Source organism: Salmo salar, chromosome ssa13 (genome assembly GCF_905237065.1).
Source record: "Salmo salar chromosome ssa13, Ssal_v3.1, whole genome shotgun sequence".
Classification (NCBI taxonomy): Eukaryota; Metazoa; Chordata; class Actinopteri; order Salmoniformes; family Salmonidae; genus Salmo; species Salmo salar.
This window is the reverse complement of record NC_059454.1, coordinates 83,509,180-83,530,758: the sequence shown is the minus strand read 5'-3', so window position 1 is coordinate 83,530,758 and position 21,579 is coordinate 83,509,180. Positions and strand designations below refer to the sequence as shown.

The 21,579-nt window shown below is 41.3% G+C and overlaps 1 protein-coding gene across 3 annotated transcripts in view; it reads right to left on the bottom strand.

Moving 5' to 3' along the window:
* Positions 1-20,654, bottom strand: part of LOC106567848 (glutamate receptor 3) — a 116,830-nt gene extending 96,176 nt beyond the window's left edge. Inside the window, exons 1-2 of one of the 3 annotated variants that reach the window (XM_045692274.1) lie at positions 20,183-20,654; positions 19,488-19,646 (exon numbers count right to left, since the gene is read on the bottom strand). In XM_045692274.1, coding sequence (XP_045548230.1) covers positions 19,488-19,646; positions 20,183-20,270 — 247 coding nt within the window. In that variant the 5' untranslated portion in view covers positions 20,271-20,654. The remainder of the gene's footprint in view (positions 1-19,487; positions 19,647-20,182) is intronic. The other 2 variants (XM_014137656.2, XM_014137655.2) reach the window with 2 other exon arrangements.
* Between the last annotated feature and the right edge of the window lie 925 nt (positions 20,655-21,579).

Genomic DNA, 21,579 nt, shown 5'->3' with positions numbered 1-21,579 from the left:
TGGTTCCAGGTGAGAGAGCCAGACATTCTACCGAGGCTGCTATTCTCTGGGGTCAACATATTTGACGAGTGCTGGTCCATCATTCATGAGGTTGTCTGCAAAAATGAGCAGCACTCAGAGTAGCAATGGGACTTAAATCCCCTATCTGGGCAACCCATGCTCTCACAGAGCTGGGAGAATAATTGACATTAGATTGAAGACATCCAATTTTCCTCCAAACCATTCTATTGGATAAAAAGGCACAGCGGCTGCTGTGCTCTCTCTGCCATATTGTAAAAGGAATTTGAATGCAGTTGACCCATCGTGACCCCTGGTATGTCTGATCTATATCTTATATAGGGCATGCTGCTGCAGGGAATAAGTGTTTCCATGGGCTCCTGCTTTTTCTGGGCCATAACAGCAATTGCTACAACGGGAGATCCAAGCGATAGATAAATAATCAAACTAGAATAACTCTTGAGAGGAGACATAAGATCGTCTCTGGTCAAGAGTATATCAAGGCTGGAGGTAAGATGTTTTAAATAGAATAACAAGACCACCAAACTGCTGTTTAAAAAAAATTCTATATTTCAAAAGACAAATATGTCTTTGACAGCAACCTCCATGCTCAGGTTCACTCTAAGTGTGCCTTTTGATATTGGTATTAAATATGCAGTTTGTTGAATTTGCCCTCCAGTGAACAGAATGGATTAAGCTGTATCTCATTACCATCTATTCTCCACTAGATGTAGGCTGCAGATTGGCCACCATCCTCTATGAACCAAGAGGAAATATCACAGACCCAGGCAGTAAAGGATTATAAACAAAAGACACATTCCTCTGAATGAACAAAAGGTACAGAACATTCCTTCTTCCTCCCAATAGTGTTAACAGCACCAAATATCTTTTCTATCAGTATATCAGTTGGCATCCCCACTATTCTCTGTCTCATCCCCAATCTCTCAACCCTTATAAACCTCTAAATTACTCCACATGTAGCTGGTATTTTGTTGTGTTTAATCTCATGGCACAAACTCCCTCTCACAGGTACCCAGGGCAGTTAAAGAGGAGGAGATGGCGTGGTACTGGCATTGTGTTGTCCCTGTGCTGCTAAACCGCAATGCTGCCTCTATAAAACGGATGCCAGGTGGAGTTCAAACATGACCCTTGAGCTATGTTATTGTCCTTGAGCTATGCCCATGGCCATGCTCAGCTAATGACAAACACCTCCATATGGCCATGGAGATACAGTGCATTCGGAAAGTATTCAGTCCCCTTGACTTTTTCCAAATTGTGTTTAATGTTGCAGCCTTACTCTAAAATGGATGATAAAACAATTCCTCACCATTCTACACATAATACTCCATAATGACAAAGCAAAAACAGGCTTTTAGAAATCTTTGTAAATTTATAACAATTAAAAAACGGAAATACCTTATTTACATAAGTATTCGGACCCTTTGCTATGAGACACAAAATTCAGGTGCATCCTGTATCCATTGATCATCCTTGAGATGTTTCTACAACTTGATTGGAGTCCATCTGTGGTAAATGCAATTGATTGGACATGATTTGGAAAGGCACACACCTGTCTATATAAGGTCCCACCATTGACAGTACATGTCAGAGCAAAAACCAAGCCATGAGGTGGAAGGAATTGTTGGTAGAGCTCCCAGACAGGACTGTGTCAAGGCACAGATCTGGGTAAGGGTATCAAAACATTTCTGCAGCATTGAAGGTCACCAAGAACACAGTGGCCTCCATCATTCTTAAATAGAAGAAGTTTGGAACCACCAAGACTCTTCCTAGAGCTGGCCACCCAGCCAAATTGAGCAATTGGGGAGAAGGGCCTTTGTCAGTGACCAAGAACCCGATGGTCACTCTTTTAGCTCCAGAGTTCCTCTGTGGAGGCGAGAATCTTCCAGAAGGACAGCCATCTCTGCAGCACTCCACCAATCAGGCCTTTATGGTAGAGTGGCAAGATGGAAGCCACTCCTCAGTAAAAGGCACATGACAGCCTGCATTGAGTTTGCCAAAAGGCACCTAAAGGACCATGAAAACATGATTCCCTGGTCTGATGAAACCAAGATTGAACTCTTTGGCCTGAATGCTAAGCATCATTTCTGGAGGAAATGACTAGTCAGGATCGAGGGAAAGATGAACGGAGCAAAGTACAGAGAGATCCTTGATGAAAACATGCTCCAGAGCTCTCAGGACCTCAGTCTGGTGCAAAGGTTCACCTTCCAACAGGACAACTACCCTAAGCACACAGCCAAGAAAATGCAGGAGTGGCTTCAGGACAAGTCTCAATGTCCTTGAGTGGCCCAGCCAGAGCCTGGACTTGAACCAGATCGAAACCTGAAAATAGCTGTGCAGCAACGCTCCCCATCCAACCTGACAAAGCTTGAGAGGATCTGCAGAGAAGAATGGCAGAAACTCCAGAAATACAGGTTTGCCAAACTTGTAGCCTCATACCCAAGAAGATTAGAGGCTGTAATCACTGCCAAAGGTGCTTCAACAAAGTACAGAGTAAAGGGTCTGAATACTTATGTAACTGTGATATTTAATACATTTTCTTAAAAATCTAAAAACCCCCGTTGACTGCTAATCAAACCACTAATGTTGTTACAGCCATTAATCATCAGTCTGATGTAATCTAATTGATAACACCTGGAGCAGATGCCAATCAGATGGTACTGCTGGTATTGGTGCTTCAGTGGGACTGCTCAGTGCTGTATGTCCAATATGAGAGCGCTTTAAGGTGCTTTAAAAGCACTGTGCTGGTTGAGTCATATGCAGGGCAGGGAGAGATTAGGAGCTCCTTTCCGACGCCATATAAATAATATACTGCTATTATAACATGATCAAATAGAAGTGTAACTCAGAAGAAAATGTGGTGCATGAAAACCCTGCAGCTTTTACTTTAGATTTTGGGTATAGAGTAAGTTCTAAAAGATGCGTGATGTGGCTTTTTACTGTGTTTATAGTATATATTCACAGAGCAGCTTGGGACTATTCCTCCTTTTAGTGCCAGATGCACTGTCAGCCTTGAGCCTGTAAAGTGTTTGTACATTATATCAAGACAATAGCTTTGGTTTGTCTCTACTTATTTCAATCTAACTGACAAAGTGGTGCGATTATAATAACAACATGCTTATGTAAATGTATGGTGGCTACTAACCCAGTTCCACTAGTGCTAGCCTGGAATTCCACATAGACTTGCCACTTTCCAGATAGACTTGATTCATGTCCACTGTCTACAGCACATCTAAACTTCCATCCCACTGTGACTCAGTGTCTCCCTCCACCCTTTCTCTCTCCCTGCCCTGACCTCAGCCTTAAAGTGGAATTGACAGTGTTTTAACTACTTTGTATTTAAAAAAATATCAAATTCCCAGTTTATGCTTCAAAACCAACTTCATAAGAGGTTTTAAAAATATATTATATTCGACTCAAAATTCCATGACGTACCTTAAGGCATTGTTGGCAGAATAGATGAATGCAGTTCAATGTATGATTAATATAATTCACCAATACATTTCTTAGTAGTCTCCAAAATATTGCTATCAGGATTTAAATCACAGGTACATTGTTTGCTGCCTCCAGCCATTCAGGATGCACTGTTTCAGTTTCAAGGACTCAATATTTTGAACAAAAACAGACGACAGTATCTAAGGCTGGGAATGCCAATACAATGAAACTAGCTAGGGCAATGATCACAAGTCAGTCATAACGTGGCTAATAGGCTAGCGCACATATGTCAAACACAAGGCCCGTGGGCCGAACAGGACACACAAGTGAGTATAAATTAGTCAACAGTTTTACAGCCTGATCAAATCAAATCAAATCTTATTGGTCACATGCACATATTTAGCAGATGTTATTGCGGGTATAGTGAAGGCTTGTGTTCCTAGCTGCAACAGTGCAGTAGTATCTAACAATTCACAACAATACACACAAATCTGTCGCTCCTTCTTCACCACACTGTCTGTGTGGGTGGACCATTTCTGATTGTCAGTGATGTGTACGTCGAGGAACTTGAAGCTTTCCATCTTCTCCACTGAGGTTCCGTAGATGTGAATAGGGGTATGCTCTCTCTGTTTTCTCCTGAAGTCCACGATCAGCTCCTTCGTTTTGTTGACGTTGAGGGAGAGGTTATTTTCCTGGCACCACTCCGCCATGGCCCTCACCTCCTCCCTGTAGGCTGTCTCGTCTGCAAACTTGATGATTGAGTTGGAGGTGTGCGTGGCCATGCAGTCATGGGTGAGCAGGGAGTACATGAGGGGGCTGAGCACGCACCCTTGTCAAATCAAATAACATTTTATTGGTCACATACACATATTTAGCAGATGTTATTGCGGGTGTAACGAAATGCTTGTGTTTATAGCTCCAACAGTGCAGTAATATCTAATTATTCACAACAATAAACACAAATCTAAAAGTAAAAGAATGGAATTAAGAAGTATCTAAATATTAGGACGAACAATGTCGGAGTGGCATTGACTAAAGTACAGTAGTATTTGGGCCACTGTGTTGAGGATCAGCAAAGTGGAGGTGTTGTTTCCTCACCACCTGGGGGCGGCCCGTCAGGAAGTCCAGGACCAAGTTGCACAGGGCAGGGTTCAGACCCAAACTTAATGATGAGTTTGGAAGGTACTATGGTGTTGAAGGCTGAGCTATAGTCAATGAACAGCATTCTTACATAGGTATTCCTCTTGTCCAGATGGGATAGGGTAGTGTGCTGTGCAATGGTGATTGCATCATCTGTGGATCTATTGGGGCGCTATGCTAATTGAAGTAGGTCTAGGGTGTCAGCTAAGGTGGAGGTGACATGATCCTTAACTAGTCTCTCAAAGCACTTCATGATGACAGAAGTGAGTGCTACAGAGCGATAGTCATTTAGTTCAGTTACTTTTGCTTTCTTGGGTACAGGAACAATGCTGGACATCTTGAAGCCAGTGGGGACAGCAGACTGGGATAGGGAGATATTGAATATGTCCATAAACACTTCAGCTAGCTGGTCTGCGCATGCTCTGAGGAAGCGGCTAGGAATGCTGTCTGGGCCGGCAGCCTTGCATGGGTTAACACGCTTAAATGTCTTACTCACGTCGGCCATGGAGAACGAGAGCCCACAGTTCTTGGGAGCGGACCACGTCGGTGGCACTGTGTTACCCTCAAAGCGGGCAAAGAAGGTGTTTAGCTTGTCCGGGAGCAGGACGTTGATGTCGCGACGTGGCTGGTTTTCCCTTTGTAATCTGTGATGGTCTGTAGACCCGGCCCCATACGTTTTGACTTACGGAGGGAATAACTACACTGTTTGTATTCGACATATTCCCAGTCACCTTGCTGTGGTTAAATGCGGTGATTCGCACTTTCAGTTTTGTGCGAATGCTGCCATCTCTCCGCGGTTTCTGGTTTGGGTAGGTTTTAATAGTGACAGTGGGAACAACATCCCCTATACACTTCCTGATAAACTCAGTCACCGTGTCCATGTATATGTCAATGTTATTCTCAGAGGTAACCCGGAACATATCGCAGTCCACGTGATCAAAACAATCTTGATACATAAATTCTGATTGGTCAGACCAGCGTTGAATAGACCATAGCACGGGTACTTCCTGTTTGAGTTTCTGCCTATAGGAAGGGAGGAGCAGAATGGAGTTGTGATCTGATTTGCCGAAGGGCGAGCGGGGAGGGCCTTGTAGCCATCCCGGAAGGGAGAGTAACAATGGTTCAGAGTTTTTGTAGCGCGAGTACTACAGGCAATGTGTTGATAGAACTTCGGTAGCATTTTCCTCAAATTTGCTTTGTTAATATCCCCAGCTACAATAAATGCGGCATCAGCATATGTGGTTTCCAGTTTGCACAAAGTCCAGTGTAGTTCCTTGAGGGCAGTTGTAGTATCGGCTTGAGGGGGAATGTACACGGCTGTGACTATAACTGATGAGAATTCTCTTAGGAGGTAAAACAGTCGACATTTGATTATGAGATATTCTAGGTTGGGTGAACAAAAGGACTTGAGTTCCTGTACGTTATCACAATCACACCATGAGTAGTTACTCATGAAACATACACTACTGCCTTTCTTCTTCCCAGAGAGTTCTTTATTCCTGTCTGCGCAATGTACTGAGAACCCAGCTGGCTGTATGGACAGGGACAGTATATCCGGAGAGAGAGATGATTCCGTGAAACAGAGTATGTTAAAGTCCCTTATGTCTCTATTGAAGGAGATCCTCGCCCTGAGGTCGTCTACTTTATTGTTCAGGGACTGAACATTAGCGAGTAAAATACTTGGAAGTGGTGGATGCTGTGCACTTTTCCTGAGTCGCACTAGAAGTCCACTCTGAATACCTCTTCTCCGCCAGTAGCATCTTGGAGTAGCCTCTGGGATAAGTAAAATTGCCCTGAGGGGTACGAACAAAGGATCCAATTCAGGAAAGTCGTATTTCTGGTTGTAATGCTGGTGAGTTACCCCCGCTCTGATATCCAAAAGTTATTTGCGGCTGTAAGTAATAACACAATAAAACATTCGAGGCTAATAATGTAAGAAATAACACACAAAAAAACAAAATACAACAAAGTTGCTTAGGAGCTAGAAGCAGAGCTGCCATGTCTGTCTGTGCCATGTTTTACTGCTTGTATCAGTGAATTCAACTTCAATTGCGCTGCCTTCGTGTGTCTTGTTTACAGCGCGCAGCAGAGGGAACGTGTACAGACAGACACATGCTATAGTCCTAACTAGGCTACTAAAATGTTGCAGTCTGGCTTCGGTTTTTAAAGCTTGACAATGAATAACCAAAAAACAAAACACCATGCAAAGGAGAAACATGTAGGCCTATTACAGCAACATTTGAACAGTAACCTAGTCTGGCAACTCAACTACAATACATTTTGAGTGCACCATTCAGCAATGCTGCATTCAACAGCACCGGTGATCCATGCAGTGCAACAAAAATTAAAAATAAGCAGGCTGCTATTCCCCATCGTTTATCAGTGCAATTTTGATGGCCAACTAGCTGAAAAGGTTTGAGAGGGTTTTTCTAACGTTCCCTCGTTAGATTTTAGCTTATCTCACGCTGGCTAGCATTAGATGTTGTGCATAGGCAACTAATGGAGAGAACCTACCTTTTCAAGGCTGTTTGATCTATAGGAATGTGAAGTTCCCAAATGTAAGAGGACGCCCGTGGTATTTACATATTTGCAGAAATCCATTCAGGTGTATTCTGTAGCATTTGGCGAATACGATCTAAAATAGGGCTAGTGTAGCTCTGATTGGCTATGGCACACCAGTCTGTGTAGACTCTGGTCCTGGACAAGACAGATGTTTTTATTAGGTTTTATTTACTGCAATATACATTAATTGTCCAAACGCATGGCTGCTTTCCCACTCTATTGCTATGGAATTTTCACAAATGCCTCACTATACATAATTCCCAAACATTCTATGAATTTATGAAGGTGTGAAAATGACCATATATAAGTGCTCGCTTGTCCGAAGAAAAAAGCTGTCATATTCTTTCTCGTGTGAATATGAACAGATTTTAATAAGATTCATGTAATGAATACTCAGGGAGAACAAGGTGTAGATTCACGTGCAGAGCGCGGCAGGTGTTTATTTCGCCTTCGCAGAAGGCAGGAATCGTGGTCATAGGCAGGCAATGGTCATACACAGGTAGGCAAACAGGCAGGTGAATCAAAACTAGGACTGAAGGCTATAACTGGTTCTCACAAACGAGCTAGGAAAAGGCTTAGTAGAGTCAAAACGAACAATACCTCACAAAGGCACAAACAGAATGAACTGAACTAAATAAGAAGCTGATGAGACCAGGTGAGTAACTAACACAGGTGAAAACAATGAACAAAAATGAAAGACAAGGCTACGTTCAAGAAGACAACAAAACAGAACACAAGGTTGATTAAGAAAATAAATACAGAACCTTACAATTCATGTTGCTAAAACCCTGTCAGTTCCACTTTAAAGCACACAATATAACCCTCCTATGTCTGGATCAGGGTACACAATATACCCCAAACTCAGCCTGAGGCAAGGTGTTTCACAGCAAGAGATCACAGTTAAATTCCGGCCAGTTAAATTGGATAGTAATGTGCAATAACACTGACTGCACTGCCCAGATCCTATGAACAAATAGTAACACCATAGCAATATATTAACTTGAACTAAATATTGTAACCAAGGCTCAGATTCACAAAACCTTCTTATTAAGAAGAAATGTCTTCTTAACTGCCATCTATAGACTTAAGAAGAAAGTTAAACAAAGTTGCTATTCCTCAAAAAGTTTATTGGAAATGTTCTTGCGCTATTTCTTATGTTTCTCCTTAAGCAAAAAGTTACGAATAAATTAGATTCTTGAAAAGAAAGTTCTTGGAAATGTTCTTCATTCCAAGATGGCTAAACCTTTGTCTTAAACTCAGGGCAGTGAGAGAAAAAGCTCATGAAAGCAATTTAACATGTTTAATTCACTCACAAACTTCATCTGAAAGTTTCAGTATTGATTATTTTAAACCCATAGAACAGTAAACTCAGTAGGAAATATGGTAAAATGATTGCCATTGCTAGCTAAATAGCTAGCTAAAATGGTTGCCTAGCGAAAAAACATCTTAAGATTTGTAAGAAGATATTTTAGAAGAAAATCATTCAATCTTAAGATATTCATTTTTCTTTCTTAAGAAGCTTCTTAAGGTTTTGCGTAAGAAGTATTTTGAGAATCTGGGACCAGGGCCGGCTTAATGCAGGGGCTTACCCAGGCCTGTGGGGGGCCCAAGAGGCAGCAAAATAAAATAAATTAAGAGCAATGTAAAAAAAAAAAGAAATATATGTATATATTTTATATTTTTTCACTGCACGTGCCAACCACAGGAAGACTTAGGAGCCCGCACTCAATGAGTGTAGACAGCCTGCTGCTGCCTGCTGCCGCTCTGCTAACCATCAGCCGAGGGGAGGAGAGGCGGTAGGAGGCTGACGTGGGTAACTGGGGTGCCCTGCATTGATTGGAGAACTGATTTATAAACATTTTTAAAAAGCATAATAAATAAATGTGACTTGTCAATTGAGACTGTAGGGGGCCTAAGAGGCAAACATTCTATCAACATTGGATTTGAACAACGTAATCAACATAATAACTTTTTTTTTTTTCACAATCCAATGCCATGGTGAAATGTTTTGTGATTTTACATTCAATTCACGTTAGTTCACAACTCAAATTAAAACTAGACGATAAATTGATGTCTGACCCCAGTGGGTTATGTACAGTTGAAGTCGGAAGTTTACATACACCTTAGCCAAATACATTTAAACTCAGTTTTTCACAATTCCTGACATTTAATCCTAGTAAAAATGCCCTGTTTTAGGTCAGATAGGATCACCACTTTATTTTAAGAATGTGAAATGTCAGAATAATAGTAGAGAGAATGATTTATTTCAGCTTTTATTTTTTTCATCACATTCCCAGTGGGTCAGAAGTTCACATACAGTCAATTAGTATTTGGTAGCATTGCCTTTAAATTGTTTAACTTGGGTCAAACGTTTCGTGTAGCCTTCCACAAGCTTCCCACAATAAGTTGGGTAAATTTTGGCCCATTCCTCCTGACAGAGCTGGTGTAACTGAGTCAGTTTTGTAGGCCTCCTTGCTCGCACACACTTTTTCAGTTCTGCCCACAATTTTTCTATGGGATTGAGGTCAGGACTTTGTGGTGGCCACTCCAATACCTTGATTTTGTTGTCCTTAAGCCATTTTGACACAACTTTGGAAGTATGCTTTGGGTCATTGTCCATTTGCGACCAAGCTTTAACTTCCTGACTGATGTCTTGAGATGTTGCTATCCACATAATTTTCTTTCCTCGTGATGTCATCTATTTTGTTAAGTGCACCAGTCCCTCCTGCAGCAAAGCACCCCCACAACATGATGCTGCCACCCCCGTGCTTCACGGTTGGGATGGTGTTCTTCGGCTTGCGAGCATCCCCCTTTTTCCTCCAAACATAACGATGGTCATTATAGCCAAACAGTTCTATTTTTGTTTCATCAGACCAGAGGACATTTCTCCAAAAAGCACAATCTTTGTCCCCATGTGCAGTTGCAAACTGTAGTCTGGCTTTTTTATGGCGGTTTTGGAGCAGTGGCTTCTTCCTTGCTGAGTGGCCTTTCAGGTTACGTCGATATAGGACTTGTTTTACTGTAGATATAGATACTTTTGTTCCTGTTTCCTCCAGCATCTTCACAAGGTCCTTTGCTGTTGTTCTGGGATTGATTTGCACTTTTCGCACCAAAGTATGTTCATCTCTAGGAGACAGAACACGTCTCCTTCCTGAGCTGTATGACGGCTGCGTGGTCCCATGGTGTTTATACTTGCATACTATTGTTTGTACAGATGAACGTGGTACCTTCAGGCATTTGGAAATTGCTCCCAAGGATGAACTAGACTTGTGGAGGTCTACAATGTTTTTTCTGAGGTCTTGGCTGATTTCTTTTGATTTTCCCATGATGTCAAGCAAAAAGGCACTGAGTTTGACGGTAAGCCTTGAAATACATCCACAGGTACATCTCCAATTGACTCAAATGATGTCAATTAGCCTATCAGAAGCTTCTAAAGCCATGACATCATTTTCTGGAATTTTCCAAGCTGTTTAAAGGCACAGTCAACTTAGTGTACGTAAACTTCTGACTCAGTGAAATATAAGTGAAATAATCTGTGTGTAAACAATTGTTGGAAAAATTACTTGTGTCATGCACAAAGTAGATGACCTAACCGACTTGCCAAAACTATAGTTTGTTAACAAGAAATGTGTGGAGTAGTTGAATAACGCGTTTTAATGACTCCAACCTAAGAGTATGTGAACTTTCGACTTCAACTGTATATGTTTATCTGTGTACATTTGTCTGTAGGTTGGTGTTGTACCGTACAGCAATATGGGTCAAACTCTCTGGGGCTCATATTTTTCTGAGAGAACTGTAGCCTACACTCTGAGATAATAAAAAGCTCTAGTGAAATTAATTCTGTTCTGTCACATATCTGGAGATGTTGAGAGAATGATATGGGCAGTGAGAGCTGATCTCTTCACACCAACACAGTGTAGCACAACACACTACACCAAACACTGCTGTCTTGTCCTGTGGCCTTCAGCCTATTGATTTTCTCAGCCAATAACACAGTAATGGCCGATGGGGATTTGTGACTATCATTACATCCTGACCCAACCAGGATAACTGACATTATTCTAATCACAGCCCCTGTCTGACTGCCACTTCTAACAAATGGCTCCTAATCGAGAAGTCTTTACACATGTTATGACTCTTTTTATTTTTTATCTATACGTACATCGCCTGACTCGATCATGTGATTCAAAGACATTGATTTAACCCTTTATAGATGGATGTGCCTTTTTTTAAGATACACAGTCTCCACAGACAACCACAAATCCCAAAAAGTGCCATTTACAAAAGAATATCTAACATCAAGAAATTATAGCACCCTCTATACACACTAAAAACATATAGATCTACAGTATATAGTGCAAAATAAAGGTTATTTGACTTGTAACCATAGTGGAACCCTTTCTGGTGCTTTATGGAACCTTTTTTTAAGGTTCTATTAAGAACAATACTAAAATGGAACCTGTATGGTGCTATAAATAACCCTTTCCTAATGTTCTATAAAGAACAATTAAAAAAGTTTCTATATAGCACCAAAAAGGGTTCCACTAAGGTTAGGACACTTTTTGGGGCTACTGCATATAGAGCCCTTTTTTATGATTATTTTTATAACCTTTATGGAGAATGGTTCTAGAAAGAAAGTTATTTTTTAGAACCATACAGGTTTATTTATTCTGGTTTAATAGCCATATTATACTGTATTGTTAAAATTCCATAGGTTTTCTTATTGTGTTTATTAAGAAGTTGAATCAAGTGTGCTAGCTCTGGAACGGCTTTGGGTCCCCGAGGAGAGAACTGAGAACTACTCACTTAGTCAACGGTTCTCATTTGACACAGGCCAACTATAAGTCTTTCAAAATACTTTGTCACTGGCCGTGTAATAGCATAACATATCAGATTAGATCAACTGGAATGACACTCTCACGATTGAACAAAAAGAGCTGTGTGCAAACTACGCCCTAAAATATTTGAATGAGCCACCGCCCCTACATTTTAACTTTAACTAAAATAGGAAATAACCCTTTTGAACTGCAAAGAACCATTAAAGGGCTCAAAGGGTTCTTTGGGTCAGTATGGTTCCACATAGAACCATCGCCCTTCCCAAAGAACCCGTGAGGAACCCTCATTTTTGTGTGTGTAGTGAGACACCACATTACTTTTCTCACTAGAGAAAATCCTTTGAAAAGAATTTGAATAATGCAACTCGTTTTCCACCAACTCAGATGGTTGTTTTGTTAGCATTGTCCCACTTTTAACATGATGCATACAATCCGGTCTTACATGTTTCAGGTCTCTTGAATATAATTTTTTTTTTTTTTTCGTTAAGTGGGAGACATCTGCTATGTTCCATCTTCAAACTGAATATCCATCTGTTATGCAGATGTTTTGAGGAAGCATGAGAATGCATTAAAGAATGAGTAGCAGCAGATCCACATATCATCCCGCATTAAAGGGTTATCGAGTGAGGCTGAGGTGAGAGAATAAAGAGTATCTTCTGCGATGAAAGAACATACAGTGCATTCGGAAAGTATTCAGACCCCGTCACTTTTTCCACATTTTGTTACATTACATCCTTATTCTAAAATTGATTAAAAATAAATAAATCCTCATCAATCTCATCAATCAACACTACAAAGGGAAGCACAGCCACGAGCTGCCCTGTGACATGAGCCTACCAGACGAGCTAAATCACTTCTATGCTCGCTTCAAGGCAAGCAACACTGAGGCATGCATGAGAGCATCAGCTGTTCCGGACGACTGTGTGATCACGCTCTCTGTAGCCTACGTGAGTAAGACCTTTAAACAGGTCAACATACACAAGGCTGTGGGGCCAGACGGATTACCAGGACGTGTGCTCCGGGCATATGCTGACCAACTGGCAGGTGTCTTCACTGACATTTTCAACATGTCCCTGATTGAGTCAGTAATACCAACATGTTTCAAGCAGACCACCATAGTCCATGTGCCCAACAACACAAAGGCAACCTGCCTAAATGACTACAGACCGTCTGTAGCCATGAAGTGCTTTGAAAGGTTGGTCATGGCTCACATCAACACCATTATCCCAGAAACCCTAGACTCACTCCAATTTACATACCGCCCAAACAGATCCACAGATGATGCAATCTCTATTGCACTCCACACTGCCCTTTCCCACCTGGACAAAAGGAACACTTTTGTGAGAATGCTATTCATTGACTACAGCTCAGCGTTCAACACCATAGTACACTCAAAGCTCATCACTAAGCTAAGGATCCTGGGACTAAACACCTCCCTCTGCAACTGGATCCTGGACTTCCTGACGGGCCGTCCCCAGGTGGTGAGGGTAGGTAGCAACACATCTGCCACTCTGATCCTCAACAATGAAGCTCCTCAAGGGTGCGTGCTCAGTCCCCTCCTGTACTCCCTGTTCACCCACGACTGCATGGCCAGGCACGACTCCAAAACCATCATTAAGTTTGCAGACGACACAACAATGGTAGGCCTGATCATCAACAACGATGAGACAGCCTATAGGGAGGAGGCCAGAGACCTGGCCGTGTGGTGCCAGAATAACAACCTATCCCTCAACGTAACCAAGACTAAGGAGATGATTGTGGACTACAGGAAAAGGAGGACCGAGCACGTCCCCATTCTCATCGACGGGGCTGTAGTGGAGCAGGTTGAGAGCTTCAAGTTCCTCGGTGTCCACATCAACAACAAACTAGAATGGTCCAAACACACCAAGACAGTCGTGAAGAGGGCATGACAAAGCCTATTCCCCCTTAGGAGACTAAAAAGATTTGTCATGGGTCCTGAGATCCTCAAAAGGTTCTACAGCTGCAACATCGAGAGCATCCTGACTGGTTGAATCACTGCCTGGTACGGCAATTGCTCGGCCTCTGACCGCAAGGCACTACAGAGGGTAGTGCGTACGGCCCAGTACATCACTGGGGCTAAGCTGCCTGCCATCCAGGACCTCTACACCAGGTGGTGTCAGAGGAAGGCCCTAAAAATTGTCAAAGACCCCAGCCACCCTAGTCATAGACTGTTCTCTTTACTACCGCATGGCAAGCGGTACCGGAGTGCCAAGTCTAGGACAAAAAGGCTTCTCAACAGTTTTTACCCCCAAGCCATAAGACTCCTGAACAGGTAATCAAATGGCTACCCGGACTATTTGCATTGTGTGACCCCCCCCCAACCCCTCTTTTTACGTTGCTGCTACTCTCTGTTTATCATATATGCATAGTCACTTTAACTATACATTCATGTACATACTACCTCAATTGGGCCGACCAACCAGTGCTCCCGCACATTGGCTAACCGGGCTATCTGCATTGTGTCCCACCACCCACCACCCACCAACCCCTCTTTTACGCTACTGCTACTCTCTGTTCATCATATATGCATAGTCACTTTAACCATATCTACATGTACATACCACCTCAATCAGCCTGACTAACCGGTGTCTGTATGTAGCCTCGCTACTGTATATAGCCTGTCTTTTTACTGTTGTTTTATTTCTTTACTTACCTATTGTTCACCTAACACCTTTTTTGCACTATTGGTTAGAGCCTGTAAGTAAGAATTTCACTGTAACTGTTGTATTCGGCGCACGTGACAAATAAACTTTGATTTGATTTGATTGATTTGATTTGAATACCCAATAATGACAAAGCAAAAACAGGTTTTTTGACATCTTTGCAAATGTATTAATAATAAAAACAGAAATACCTTATTTACATAAGTATTCAGTCCCTTTGCTATGGGACTAGAAATTGAGCTCAGGTGCATCTTGTTTCCATTGATCACACTTTAGATGTTTCTACAACTTTATTGGAGTCCACCTGTGGTAAATTCACTTGATTGGACATGATTTGGAAAGGCACACACCTGTCTATATATAAGGTCCCACAGTTGACAGTGCATGTCAGAGCATAAACCAAGCCATTAGGTCGAAGGAATTGTTCATAGAGCTCCGAGACAGGATTGTGTAGAGGCACAGATCTGGGGAAGGGTACCAAAACATTTCTGCAGCATTGAAGGTCACCAAGAACACAGTGGCCTCCATCAATCAAATGGAAGAAGTTTGGAACCACCAAGACTCTTCCTAGAGCTGGTCATCTGGCCAAACTGAGCAATCGGGGAGAGAAGGGCCATGGTCAGGGAGGTGACCAAGAACCCAATGGTCACTCTTACAGAGCTCCAGAGTTCCTCTGTGGAGATGGGAGAATCTTCCAGAAGGATAACCATCTCTGCATCACTCCACCAATCAGACCTTTATGGTAGAGTGGCCAGACGGAAACCACTCCTCAGTAAAAGGCACATGACAGCCCACTTGGAGTTTGTAAAAACGCACCTAAAGGACTCTGACCATGAGATACAAGATTCTTGGGTCTGATGAAACCAAGATTGAACTCTTTGGCCTGAAAGCCAAGCATCACGTCTGGAGGAAACCTGGCACCATCCCTACGGTGAAGCATGGTGGTGGCAGCATCATGCTGTGGAGATGTTTTTCAGGGGCAGGTACTGGGAGACTAGTCAGGATCGAAGGAAAGATGAACAGAGCAAAGTACATAGAGACCCTTGATGAAAACCTGCTCCAGAGCCCTCAGGACCTCAGACTGGGGTGAAGGTTCACCTTCCAACAGGACAATGACCCAAAGCACACAGCCAAGACAATGCAGGAGTGGCTTTGGGACAAGTCTCTGAATGTCCTTGAATGGCCCAGCCAGAGCCCGGACTTGAACCCGATGTAACATCTCTGGAGAGACCAGAAAATAGCTGTGCAGTGACGGTCCCCATCCAACCTGACAGATTGAGAGGATCTGCAGAGAATAATGGGAGAAATGCCCAAATACAGGTGTGCCAAGCTTGTAGCGTCATACCCAAGAAGACACGAGGATGTAATCGCTGCCAAAGGTGCTTCAACAAAGTACTAAGTAAAGGGTCTGAATACTTATGTAAATGTGATATCAGTTTTTTATTTTTAATGCATTTGCAAACATTTCTAAAACCCAGTTTTTGTTTTGGCATGATGGGGTATTATTTGTAGATTGATGAGAGAATTTTTTTTTAAATCAATTTTAGAATAAGTCTGTAACGTACTAAAATGTGGAAAAGTCAAGGGGTCTGAATAATTTCTGAATGCACTGTATATACATATCATCCATTTGATAATTTCATCTGACATTAAAAAGTGTGACTAATAAATAATAATAACTGTGTTATTGTCCAACAATGTTAGTGTCTGATGAGGTAACTTTTCTCCATATTTGCCCTCTAATGCTAAATAGATGAAAAAAGAAAAATTACAGTAAGACACAAAAGTTGGAAAAGTGAAAAACGAATCATCATTATGCGCAATTGTAATCCAATTAGCAATTAAAATATAGAAATACAGTTCAAAGCACTGAATGTAAAATAAATGTTTTATAACCTTCAATTCACAGTCCCGTGTGGCTCAGTTGGTAGAGCATGGTGTTGGCAATGCCTGGGTTGTGGGTTCGATTCCCACGGGGGACCAGTACAGGAAAAATAAATTATGAAATGTATTCACTACTGTAAGTTGCTCTGGATAAGAGTGTCTACTAAATGACTAAAAATGTTTAAAAAATGTAATTTAGAAATACATACATGAAGGCTCTAATTTAATAAATGTGAAAAACATGAATATTGTTAAAGTGCTACACATTGAAATGTCAGGCTGTGTAGGCCCTCTGGTCAAAGTCAAAGGTTTTCCAAGTTGGCTACTCTTCTATTTTCTCCCTCTTCTTCTTCTGATGTCAATTTCAAAGGGAAAGTGACATAAACAGATTTGTATTATATCATGGCACTGGTGGTGTTATGAGTGCTTTATGAAGGCTTCATGGAAGTCCGACTTATAATGTTCCCTTCAGATTTTCATTTGTGTCATGCCATTAACAGACATGGTTTTAAACAAACGGAAATACCACAATACACAAAAACCACACAGAAGGACAGATGTCAATTTGTAAGTACAAAATCATCACAACAAGAGATGATTTTGCACTTTAATAGATGAGCCCGCAAAGGCATCAAACAAGCTCCAGATTTCCTCATATTTTTTCTCTTTATTGAGTTACACTACCATCTGAGTGGCTAATTCTATTTGCTGACACATATTTGAATAGTCTTCCTCATCCTTAGAGAAGTACAGTTAGTGAAAAGTTAACATGCCAAAAGAGTGCTTCTGACAGTCCCTGTGGCTCCCAGACACATCCAATGCTGCCAGAGGAAGGCAGTACGATTTTGGAAGCCCACTCCCTGTCCACAACCATTCTCATCTAGAATGAACCAGAGGGTCCCATCGCATGCCATTCGACAAAAGCAAATGCAAAGACCTGACATCAGAATACACTCCAACATGTCGAATATTAAATAAGCAAACAGATAAATATATTTATTTCAGTTAAAAAAAAGAAAGAAAAGCAATCTATAGGTTATTGTCTTCAATAAACACTGCAATATTGAGCTGAATGCAGTTCAGGTAAATTACGTCTGAGTTTCTTGCTGAAGCAAAAAACGTTTATTCTTGGGATAGCTAGCTGGCATCAAACTGAGATTGGCATTGGCTCCTCTTTGAATTTAAAACATTACATTTACTCAAACTAGAAACAGCAAATACTGCATCTAATCACAATGGAAAAATGTGCAACTGAAATGTGCACAGAGCACATGTTTACTTTACTTAGCTTTGCTTGGCAGAAAGGCTCATACCTGCTTGTCAGTCATGTGGCAGATATCCATATTCTGTCATATTGATCACTATAGCAACAGGAGGCATTTCATGAATCCTGCAATATCTAAAAGCCATCCATTCGCTCCAATTATAGGTCAATTTCTCCACCCCGGCAATCAAATTAACTAGTCAGTTCCAGAAATGAATGAGAATTCATTCTACAAATCTAATAGAGGAAATTGATTTTACCAAAGCTATCCTCACAGTCACAGTAAAGGGAATTGGTACAAAGTAAATTCAACAACTTACAGCGTAGGCTATAGCAAAATGATGCAACCAGAGGTGGGGGGTTAAATAAAGCCCAACAGTGAGATACACTGCAGGCTTATTCATGTGCACCCTCATTACAAGCCTATCGCTGTGACCTTACAATAGTGTCCCAAGTGAACAGCAACTAAAATAGGAGATGTAACACTGTCAAATGCCATTAATTAACTTTTTTTTATACCACAGCTACAACACAAGGTAGAGAGAAGCATCTTTGCCAGAGGAATGTGGAATTGTCAGTTCAGAGAAATATTAACATAGTTTTCCAACAGAACAACAGCAGCCTCTGTTGAATAGTATCCAAAGAATCGAGAAGCATTTCCTACCGATGATAACTGTGATATTCTCAATGACATTATTTCAAGTATTTTGTGAAATATCCCAGCTACAGACAGACATGACAAGTTTACTGTGTGTCTTCGTATACATGAAACATCTGTACCTGTGTACCATTGTGCTTCACGTGTCAAGATAACTGCTATGCAGTTTAGACATAATGTTTTTCAATTTAGTGTAGACTTAGCTGACCATAACCTCTTCTTTTTAAATGCTCTTAATGTACACACTTGACTAGTGTACTGTGCATGACAAAACTAAATATCACTTCTATCTACTACAGTGTAGGTAACTCACAAAAAAATGGGATATAACAGAGAACTGAATACGTCGTTTTGATTATTAGACTATACAGCAATTTCTGCAACAACCACCTCTTTGGAATATCTACGGCTTCATCTGAAAGGAACTAGGGCTTGTAGAATAGTCCAACTTTCTTTGACAATCACAGTGGTGTGAAAAAGTGTTTTGCATACAAAATATAGAATATCCGGAAAGGAAAGAATGAACAGATAAACTATAAAAGATCAACCATATTGTGAATCTTTAACAATCACTCCAGCTTGAAATAAGCTGTATATCCTCAGGCTCTGAAATAACTTGTTCTTATGCCACTTAAAAGCTCATGAAGCTGACATTGACACACAACAGCATTGCAATGTTTTCATGTGGATGGTTCAGTGTTTTTCTGGAATTGTTCTCTTCAATTTGAGCCAACCCTATACCCTACCATCAGCAAAGCCATGTGCAGTGACAGCTCAGAAGACATGTGTGGGATGATTGTCTTCTAATGCTATAGCAATTAGCCAACAATCAATATAATATTGCATTAAAGCAGACATAATTTACATAGGCGTCAAGCCAATGCCACTGTGGATATAGCCCCCAAGTCGGTGCAGTAGCAGCTCATAATATATTGAGAGGGTGGGGGGGAAGCAGTGCCCTCGTTAATTAAATGAAATACATTGCCATCATTTAGTGTCGTGGTACTCACACGCATGTGTGACGGAGAAGCTGTTGGATGATTCGAGGTTGTCTACATTATAATTGAGATGGAAAGGTTTCTCCGTCACATTTTGATTGGTATTATACAGCTGAACAGCGAATCTGAAGGCGCTGTGCTCCTGCACTGTAGAGCGCATAAAAAGCCCACCTATAAACGAAAGAGGAGAGGAGAATGGGAAGAATTGCATAGCTTAGTTCCTCTTATTCTGTTTCATGAAAACATAGTATGACATCAATATCAGCCCTTATAAATGATTTTCTATCACTGACGACAAATGATCAGTCCTATTTTCCGCCCCAAGTTATTTCACATTACTAACTGGATGAACATTGCTTTATCTAGAATAAACATCAACCAATTCATTCTACTGTGATTCATTTGTTAATGTATAATCTATACTGCCCAGTGAAGTGGTGGAAAGTTCTACATGAAGATATTTAAATAGGTAAGTATGTGCAACTTTTGGTTATTTTTTATACCCTCCCCCCACTCTTAAGCGCATTGTTTCTCTTAGCTAGTCTGCTACCTCTCCTTAGGGTATGACTGATGAACTTGACAATGAATTATGCAAATAATAATCAGTGCAAATGAAGTCAACATCACACAAGCTTTTAATGTACATTTATCTCGTTTTCTTTTTAGGCTAAAGAAAAAACATTTTAGTAATTTCAAATATAACTTACCTATATTTATCTGGTTTGGAAACGCTCCATGCGATTTACAAAAAAGCCACACAAAACAAAGGACAGTCGCTATTATGCGATGCCCCATTTTATCAGACCTCTGAATTTAACTCTTCAAACGAATCTGATACAGGGAAACCATGTAGGTAGACAAGCCTATTCGCAGAGAAAATCCGCCAGATGTGCAAGGAGCTCTCAGCCTCTCACTGTGGACTACGAGTGACATACATTGAACTGCGAGCCGAACTGCAGCAGAGCGAATCTTCTTCCGTTGAGAAAAAAGGCACAGACTTTCTCAAAGATGGTTGCGGAGCGAGAAGATTATATTTTTTGTGAATAAGGATCCAATTGAGCCAGCAGGGGGGCGTTGATTATACTTGATCTGACGTTGAATTCTAACAGCTTCCTCGCCGTGCCGCCACTGCAGACATGTGGGCTGGGAAGAATCAGCGCGGGCACAGCTATACAGTGTTTGTCTGCATGGGGCACAGACAAAGCGAGTCCAGATATGATGGTATCTACTCTGTAGTCAAGTGGGCTAGTTGAGGGAAAGTGACATTTTTGGTATTCTTTAATGCATGTTCTATAGCCTATCTGGAGAAGAAGTAATGATTCTATATGAAAAATTAAGCATTAGGCTATGTGATTTTCCTAAATATATGACAGTTATATTAAATGAATGCCAGGCAAATTGGTGACCATTTCATCTCCTGTGAAATTAGTCTCTGGAGATATTCCTGAAGACATGACAAGGTGTTTTTATCTCCTGAACTAAACCTGTAAGTACCCCAGGCCCAGCCCAGGAGTTAGGTAGACTTCAAGTCCTATGAGTCAGTCAAATATATTTCCCATCAAAATAGTTCCTATGACAATGAAAGTGAATAAGTGCCACTTCAGGTTTTCATTAAAATAATTCCTCCCATGATTGCAGTCTTCTGCGCTGCCTGCCTGTCAGTATCTTTGGAGTGAATGTGATTGAGTCTGTCAGTTTTTCATTCTGGGGTTACAGTGTAATGTGAAACAGGTGCTGCTGCAGCGCCCTATCAGACCCACACCATCCGACCCCTTTTCATCAAGCCCGACTGTGCCTCCAGTCACAGGCAGGCACCAAGAGAAAAGGGATGTGATGTTCCATCCTGGGGAGTGAAATCCCTCCCAGCGCTGGAGAGCTATTGCCTCCAGCAGGTTGGAAATGTTCATTAGTATTGCAGAGGAGTTGCACACTGCTGCTTGCTGAGGGACTTAGTGCAGTTATAAAGGTATCAATCATCTTCTATAACCTCTATACAGTACATACTGTAGCATACAGCCACCCACTACACTAAGTATACAAAACATGAAGAACACCTGCTCTTTCCATGACATACCCTGACCAGGTGAATCCAGTTGAAAGCAAC